The following is an 8901-nucleotide window of genomic DNA, read 5'->3' as shown; positions in this document are numbered from 1 at the left end:
ACTTACAACTAGTCACATTTACCAAAAAAGGGAGAATTCCGCAGGTGGCCACGCTCATCTTCCCCCTTTAAATACAGCCCCCCACCCACTGCTTCCTCCAGACAGCCTGTCCTCTGCAGTCCTGCTGGTGGCTCCCTTGTGGTGTATTCAATAAACTATCTCCTTTGTTCAGCCTCAGGTGGATTCTTTCACCACCTGCACCACTGGCTTCCACCTGAAGGGGTCGCTCCACATTTGAAAGGGGCCGATCAGATCCAGAGACACCCCACTTAGACACCGCAGAAGCCAGACACAAAAGACCATATATTATATAATTCTACTAATATGAAGTATCTAGGATATTCAAATCCATGGAGACAAAGCCGCTTAGTGACTGTAAAGGGATGGCGGGGGCAGGGATTAAGCAGTGACTGCTTAACGGGGAGGGGTTTCTTCTAAGGGTTGAGTTCGTGATGGTTGCAAAAACTTAGGACTGTATAAAGGCCATAGGAAAAAATAAAGCTCACTGAATTGTACAAAATATTTAAAACAGTGAATTATATGGTAAGTGAATTTTATCTCAATTAAAAAAAAACTTAGGAAGATGGTACAGGATATGTCCATTCTTCCAAGTACTTGAATTCAACTAGAAAAAAAAGACACAGAAAGGCGAAAAAACACAAAATGGCGGCGAGGTGATCGGATCACGTGACCGCCAATTCTTCCCTGCCCACCCTTAGAAAAGTCTTTTCTTCAGAGCTGGCGAACAAACACAGGCGGCTCATTGTTATGGGAAGCCCAGGTAACTCTTCTCAGGCGCGCTCTAGCTCTAGCTGCGTAGTGAGAGCGGTGAGCGTATTGAAGGCGAGCTGGGGAGCGCGCACGTAGAACGTAAGCCCGTAAGCGCCGTTCCTCGCAGAGATGAGGAGGAGGGGAGAGGCGTGGAGGAAGAGGGGGAAGTTGGCGCATGCGCCTAACGCTGACGGGTTTGAAATGGCCTCGGTGTTAGCCGGGACTCGATTCAGGTGAAGGTCTGGTCCTCGCGGTTGGAGCAGCGGGCGGCGGAGCCGGGGTCCTAACGTCCTGTCGGATCCGCGGAAGGGCCGAGAGCGACTGTTTTGGTAGCACGGCGTCCGTAGGCCGGCGACGGTGGGGCTCTCGTGGGACTGGGGCGGGAGGGACATGGTCCCTTTTGTGCGGGTCGGAGCAGGCCCCGCGCGGCAGCCCCTCCCCCACCGCTTCGGTTTTTTTCGACCCCCCTTCCCCCCCCCGCGGTTCTTCAGGTATCTCCAGCGCCCCTCAGCCTCGGCTTGACGGGTCTGGAGGGACTGCCGAGCGCCATCCCTCACTCTGGGGCCGCTGAGTTTTAGCTTCACGGCCTCCGGCCCAGGGCGTCGGGTGGCTGGCGGCGGCGCCGGTTTTGGGGGATAGAGGCTCTCTGCCCGGCCGGGGGGTTAAGGGGACCAGGACTTTCAATAGTTCTCTCATGGCGCTTCGCCCAGTCTCGTGAGACGGAGGATTCCGCCTTCTCTGGTCTGCGTCCCGCGAGGAGCTGGGGCTGGAGGAAGATGGATGGCAGAGCTCTGGCCCCTACGAGTCGCGGGGGGAAGGAGGGGGTGCGCGGGCTGATTCTTAGCCTTTTCTGGCTTGATTTTGGGGGGAGGGGTCTTAGCGATGGTTCTTTAGGGGGCATCCGTTATTTCAACTGTCTTTCCCCTGGAGGGAGGGGAGAGAAAAGGAGCCCCTCGGCCCTTCCCAACCCGAGAAAGTAAGGAGATGTTCGTTATTTAAATGTTAGTCTTAAATACCTTTATTCAATGTCTCGTCTCCGTTTCCGTTATTGGTTCTACCACTTTCAGCCCCCAACTGATTGCCAAAAGAAACACGCAGGCTCTATTTTCTTTGAACCTGAAGCTGTGTACTTACTGTTAAGAACTGGGTAGATAACAGCACTTGGTTTTCTGTTTAAATGTGACAGTTTGTAGCCACGGAAAGAAGTGCCTTTCTTGTGATTCTACCCTTAACGTCATATGTTGAAATTGGGTGTTTTTGGTGAGCTACTTGGTGTAGAATGTTCTTGCTGCATATCGGACGTATATATACCTTGTTATTTATACTATGATCTACGAAGATGTCCTTGACAAACATTTCTTTAATAATACTTTAATGATATTTATAGTTTGAACTTTAAAACGTGGATTCTTTTTCTTAATAGATCGCTGCTATAGAAGACAAACAGGTGAAGGTTTTTTCCCTTCTTTCATCATGGCTCAGTTTGGAGGACAGAAGAATCCGCCATGGGCTACTCAGTTTACAGCCACTGCGGTATCTCAGCCAGGTCAGGCCACTGAACACATGTACTGTAAACTTGGGGGTTGGGGAGGGGGTATAACTATGTGAATTAGGCTGTGTGTGATATTGAAAAAGGTTCCTAAAGGATGTATCTTTTATTTGTGAAGCTTTTAAAAATTCCTGTATCAACTAGCAAAAAAAAAATCTGTTGTACACAGCAGTTTGGATAGTTATATAGTTTTTCAAACATTAAATTAAGTTTTATTTGATTCAGTTAGGTTAGCAGCCACTCATTGATTAGAGGTTATATCATTTGGCATGTTAAGGTGTCAGTATGCACATGTTATATTTAAAAATAAATGTATTCAAATTTTCTATTTTATGAAAAACTATATATGACTGTTTTTCGGTTGTTGGAGTTTAAAGTGGAAAACCGAATTCTAAAGAATTTATCAAGCAAAGGAGAAAGATAAATAGATATAAAAGAATGAATACATTTTCAAAATAAGGTCAACAAATAATGTCATTGAAAATGTTTCAATAAGCTTCTTCCCTCTGCTTCTTAGGAAAAAAAAATTTTTTTAAGTAAAAAAAAAAATTTTTTTTTTTAACCATTTGACATAAGGTTTGAATCTATTTAAATAAGTTTCCCATGGATTCTACAGAATGAATTTCAGTTTCCTTGGGTGCCCAGAAAAGTTGCAGCTTCTTCTGTTAATTTGAATATATTTATTATTTATGACATCTCTAATACTGGATCTTTACTGCTTTTACTTAAAATATCTATTTTAATTCAAGGTCAGTTACAGAGATACTATGATCTTCTGACTTGGGTGTTCTAAAATTTGAGGGACATGATTATCTTGTTATGTTGGTGACCTTTCTCCTTAAAGAAATGGATACTTCAGAGTTTTTATTTCAGTTACTCTTCATTTGGGGGGGTTAAATGATCAATTCTGCAGACAACTGAAGAGATTATGAAATAATAATTATAGATTGTGTTTAATTCAGATCCAGGTACTTCTTTATGTTAAATAATGGGGGCTCTGGAGTTGACTTAGTTTCAATGAAACAGGACTTATTAGCAATTGCTCTGTGTCTAGAAGCAAGTGCTATGGACTTATATTTTGGTAAACTAAACATGTTTTACCTGGCTTTTTCTACATATGATTTGTTTTACTTATTTATAAACAAAGTCAGGAACATAATTAATATTATGAGTGACATTTGTTTTGTTTTTGTAAGGATTTTATTTATTTGTTTGATAGAGTGAGAGAGAGCTGGAGCAAGGAGAGGGAGAAGCAGGCACCCCACTGAGTAGGGAGCCTGATGTGGGGCTCCATCCCAGGACCCTGGAATCATGACCTGAGCCAAAGGCAGATGCTTAACCAACTGAGCCACTCAGGCACCCCTATAATATGTTTTAAATTGATATCTGTATTGTTCCAGTTAAATAGTTCTTAAGGTGGAAGCCTATTGTCTATAGCTCTTAACATTTGTATTGTGAGGCGCCTGGGTGGCTCAGTTGGTTGGGCGACTCCCTTCTGCTCAGGTCATGATCTCAGGGTCCTGGAATTGAGCCCTGTGAAGGGCTCTCTGCTCAGCAGGGAGCCTGCTTCTCCCTCTTCTCCCCACTCGTGCTCTCTCTCGCTATCTCTGCCTCTCTTGAAAATAAATAGATAAAATTGTTTTTAAAAATTTGTATTTTAATTACTTAAATTAATGTTATACTTTTTTTGTTTTTATTTTAAGACTGAGCGAAGAAGACACCAAACGTTCATAAAAATTATCAAACACAGGGGCGCCTGGGTGGCTCAGTCGTTAAGCGTCTGCCTTCGGCTCAGGGCGTGATCCCAGTGTTCTGGGATCGAGCCCCACATCAGGCTCCTCTGCTAGGAGCCTGCTTCTTCCTCTCCCACTCCCCCTGCTTGTGTTCCCTCTCTCGCTGGCTGTCTTTCTCTGTCAAATAAATAAATAAAATCTTTAAAAAAAAATTATCAAACACAAAGTCAATAGTAAATATAGATCTCCCTTTCCATATTTGGGAATAGAGTCCAAATATAAATAGTGGGATTTGTGTAAATAGAGCTTCTATTTGTGCTGTAGGAAATTATTTATGGGTTTTCTTAGAGATTGTTGTTAATCATAGTTTTTCAAAATCAAATTTTTTGACACATCATGACTTCAGTAAGTAGGCCAAGTGTTTTGTTAGCATCTGTCTACTCTTAGCTTTCCTCTAAAAATCCTGGATTAGGTTCTAGATGGAACTCTGTAGTGATACTGTTTTTATTAAAATCTTTATTTTCCAGGTGCTATATTTCAGGCTGCTTCCTGAAAGCTTGCTGTTTTCTTACCTTCATCTTACAGTCTTATTTGTGATTAATCATCTCGTCTTTTTAGAGCTGATTTTCAGAGCCACACACATTTTTATAAAAGTTAAATTTTCAATCCTGAGGCAATTAAAATATGTTTTATTGACATCTCATCTAAATGGAGAACTTTTTTTTTTTTTTAACTTTAATCTCCACACCCATCATGGGGCTTGAACTCACAACCCCAAGATCAGGAGTCACATGCTCCACTGGTTGAGCCAGCTAGGTGCCCCTAAATGGAGAACATTCCAACCTAATTATAGTGCCTCAAGTTTTCTCCTGGCAGCTTCAAATACAATTTGAGAAAAAATTTCAATAAAGGACATATAAGGACTTAATCAGGGCAATAGTTTAGGTGCCAGTTTTTTACTCTGTTAAAAAAAAAAAAAATGCAGCCTTTGAAATATTCCAGACATGTTAGTATCAGAGGCCACTGTCAAAAATCAAATGATCATGGAACAGAAAAAGTTAACTGAGTAATTCAACTTGAATTAAATATTTTGATCTCTGTACCTATATTTCTGACTCATTTTTCTCTTGAGGGCAGTATAATAATTACTACTCTTTTCGTATATAACATAACATGATGTTCAGTTTTTGCTATTTCCATTTTCTAGCAAGCAAGGATATTTTGCATTTGTGCTAATCTTGAAAATTCTGTCTGTGACAGAAAATTTCACTGCATTCACACAGATGACTTATTTAAAATAATATAAAGGGGCACCTGGCAGGCTCAATTAGAAGAGTATGGGACTCTTTTTTTTTGTTTTGTTTTAAGATTTTATTTATTTATTCGACAGAGATAGAGACAGCCAGCGAGAGAGGGAACACAAGCAGGGGGAGTGGGAGAGGAAGAAGCAGGCTCATAGCGGAGGAGCCTGATGTGGGGCTCGATCCCATAACGCCGGGATCACACCCTGAGCCGAAGGCAGATGCTTAACCGCTGTGCCACCCAGGCGCCCCAGAGTATGGGACTCTTGATCTTAGAGTCATGAGTTCGAGCTCCATGTTAGGTGTAGAGAGTACTTAAATAAATAAACTTAAAAAAATAAAGTAATATTAAAAACTTCAGTAAAAGCATGCATGCTAACAATGTATTGCTGAAATCTGTTGTAAAATTAAAGATCAGTATTTGAATTGTTTCTGATTTTGGATTGCTAGGTGTCATTATCTATCATCTTTGGTTTTCTTTTCCTTTAACCCCCATATTCAATCATATATCAAATCTTGACTTTTTTTCTCTTTTGAAAATGCCTCAGGTATACTCCATTTTACATTTAGGCCCTGGGCACTTCATATTTGAATAACTGTGTCATAGCAGGTTTCTCTTGCTTACAGCTCATATGCCAAAGTCTCTCACCTAACTTTCAGGTCCTTCCTTGCCTTTCCCAAACTTAATCCATAGTGCTTACCATAGATCCTTAAGTCAGGAAGCTCTTTTTTCCATCTCTCACTTGGTAGTGTTACTCTTTATTATCCTTTATTTAGTTTTTGTTTTTTTTTTAAGATTTATTTATTAGAGCACGCATGTGCAGAGGGAGAAACAGACTCCCTCCTGAGCAGGGATGCCAGTAGGGGGGCTGGAACCCAGTGGGGGGCTTGGTCCCAGGACTCCAGGATCATGACCTGAGCTGAAGACAGATGTTTACCCAGCTGAGCCAAGCAGGCACCCCTCTGTTATTTACTTCTAATTGCTTTTATTTGCTCTCCTTTCTTATATACTGAATATGCTACTTCTTATTTCTCTCAGCTTCAGTGTATCTGTCAGATGTGATACTACTAAAGCATTTTTTTTTTTTTTCTTCAGGTAGGCTCCACACCCTATGAGGGTTTCAAACTCATGACCCTGGGATCGAATCACATGCTCCACCGACTTAGCCAGCCAGGCTCCCCTTGTAATTTCTGTCTAAATCAAAGAATTTTTCAAAGTTGGATGGGACATGACCTAGATTCTGTCTCAAAACCTTTCTCTATCAGATAAGGAATTTGAGGCCCATAAAAGTGAAAAAATTTGTTTAGGTTTTAAAGATGGTCACAGGAGAGTTAATGTTAGAACATCAGAATTGTGGTTTATTGTATCTTCCACTATTTTTACTCGTCTACAAAAAATATCTTCAAGCATTTTAGAATTCATTTTAAACTCCTTGAGATGGTATTCACGATGTTTTGTCTTTCCAGCCCTATATATCATTTTTCCTACACTGAAATAATTGTTCTTAATATTTCCCCTTTCTTCCCATCTAGCTGAAGTGCTGTGATACGTATTCAGTGACTTTTAGATTTGAAAGTTTAAGTTTCCTGTGTATAAAGAGACATTGAGAGAATAGCAGGTGAATCACTGATTGAATCTTTATGAGATTTTTTTTTTTCTTTCAAAGATTTTATCTATGGGGTGCTGGATGGCTCAGTTGGTTAAGCATCTGCCTTCAGCTCAGGTCGTGGTCCCTGGGTCCTGGGATCGGGTCTCATGTTGGGCTCCCTTTCAGGGAGTCTGTGTTTCCCTCTCCCTCTGTCCCTCCCCCTGCTTGTGCTCTCCCTCACTCACTTTTTCTCTCAAATAAATAAATAAAATCTTTAATAAATAAAAGTTTTTGTTTACTTATTTATTAGAGTGCATACGTGAGTGGGGGAGGAGCAGAGGGAGAGAGACAGTCAGACTCTGTGCTGAGCACGGAACCCAGCCTGGGGCTCGATCCCATGACCCTGAGATGATCTGAGCTAAAATCAAGAGTCGGATGCTTAACTGACTGAGCCACCGAGGCACCCTGTGAGATTTTTTTTTAATTAATTATTTTTAAAGATTTTATTTTTATTAGATGGGCAGCGAGAGAGGGAACACAAGTTGGGGGGGGGCCAGTGGGAGAGGGAGAAGCAGGCTTCCCGCTGAGCAGGGATCCCCATGCGGGGCTCGATCCCAGAACGCTGGGATCATAACCTGAGCCAAAGGCAGACGCTTAACGAATGAGCCACCCAGGCGCCCCTAAAATTTATTTTTATTATTGGGGTTGGTTGGTGACTCAGTTGGTTAAGCAACTGCCTTCGGCTCACGTCATGATCCCGGGGTCCTGAGATCAAGTTTCGCTTCAGGCTCCCCCTGCTCTTCAGGGAGCCTGTTTCTCCCCCTCGCTCTGCCTGCCACTCCCCCTGCTTGTGCTGTCTCTCTGTCAAATGAATAAATAAAATCTTTTAAAAAAATAAATAAAATTAATTTTTTTTTTTTAGTGCTAGGATTCAGGAACCCAAGATCAAGAGTTGCATGCTCCACTCCTGAGCCAGCCAGGTGTCCCGCTGATTGAATCTTTAACCCTTAGATTAATTATATTGACTAGGGGTTGTGTGTAGATTTGACTCAAAATATTTGCTTTTCTATCTGTATGCAATTATAATAATATTGAAGTGTGGGGAATGATGTAGCGTATTCTCACCTATTTTCTCATCTATTTCTTTTGACCATTTGTAAAATGACTGCATTCTGACCATAGAGAAACATGAACTACTTTAGAAGTTAAAATTATAGTTATAATGTGCTTTCCAACAGGTGACTGAAGCTAATACCAATACAGTTGTTTTAAATATGACTCCATTTTTTCCTGCCTCTCTATTCTGGCCCAGTGGTCATCTTTTAAAACCACAGTCTTTTGAATCAGCAGCTCAGATTGTTAAATTCCAAAACTCATGGTCTTTTTGAAACTAATAATAGCTGATATACCATGTGTGCTTCACTAATATTAGTTATCCCTTAATGGACTTGAATGTTTACAACTCATTTGGTAGGAAAGGATTGCTACCAGTATTGGTTTAACCCTGTTTAAACACTGCTTGTGCTATGTGATAGCAAATAGTTTCTAAAACATTTTCCCAAGAGTAAAAAAAAAAAACATAAAATCTTTTAAGGCTCATTGTTAATACATATTTTTCCCCCTCATCCTCTGAGTATGCCTTACTTGTGCTCTTAACTAGTGACAGCTGCATTAACATCAGGTGCGCCTGGGTGGCTCCGTTATGTGTCTGCCTAAGCGCCTGCCTTCAGCTCAGGTCATGATCCCAGGGTCTTACGATTGAGCCCCACATTGGGTACTTTGCTTAGTGGGGAGCCTGCTTCTCCCGCTCCCTCTCCCTCTATCGCTCCCCCTGCTTGTGTTCTCTCTCTCTTGTCTGAAATAAATAAATAAAATCTTTAAAACATCAAACTACAAACACTGAATACCCCCATCTCTCTATCCTAACTTTTCTTTTTTTTCCTCCCTATCCTAACTTG

At 41.4% G+C, this 8901-nt stretch overlaps 1 protein-coding gene across 5 annotated transcripts in view; it reads left to right on the top strand.

Moving 5' to 3' along the window:
• The first annotated feature begins 889 nt into the window (after positions 1–889).
• Positions 890–8901, top strand: part of CCAR1 (cell division cycle and apoptosis regulator 1) — a 53698-nt gene continuing 45686 nt past the window's right edge. For 2 of the 5 annotated variants that reach the window (XM_040624202.1, XM_040624199.1), the window contains exons 1-2: positions 932–1128; positions 2195–2317. In XM_040624202.1, coding sequence (XP_040480136.1) covers positions 2245–2317 — 73 coding nt within the window. In that variant the 5' untranslated portion in view covers positions 932–1128; positions 2195–2244. Of the gene's footprint in view, positions 1129–2194; positions 2318–8901 lie in introns of all 5 variants that reach the window. The other 3 variants (XM_040624201.1, XM_040624203.1, XM_040624200.1) reach the window with 3 other exon arrangements.

The sequence above is a fragment of the Ursus maritimus genome, unplaced genomic scaffold (genome assembly GCF_017311325.1).
Source record: "Ursus maritimus isolate PB19 unplaced genomic scaffold, ASM1731132v1 scaffold_7, whole genome shotgun sequence".
NCBI classification, from domain to species: domain Eukaryota; kingdom Metazoa; phylum Chordata; class Mammalia; order Carnivora; family Ursidae; genus Ursus; species Ursus maritimus.
Note: the sequence above shows the minus strand (reverse complement) of the source record. Positions and strands in the feature narration are given on the sequence as shown.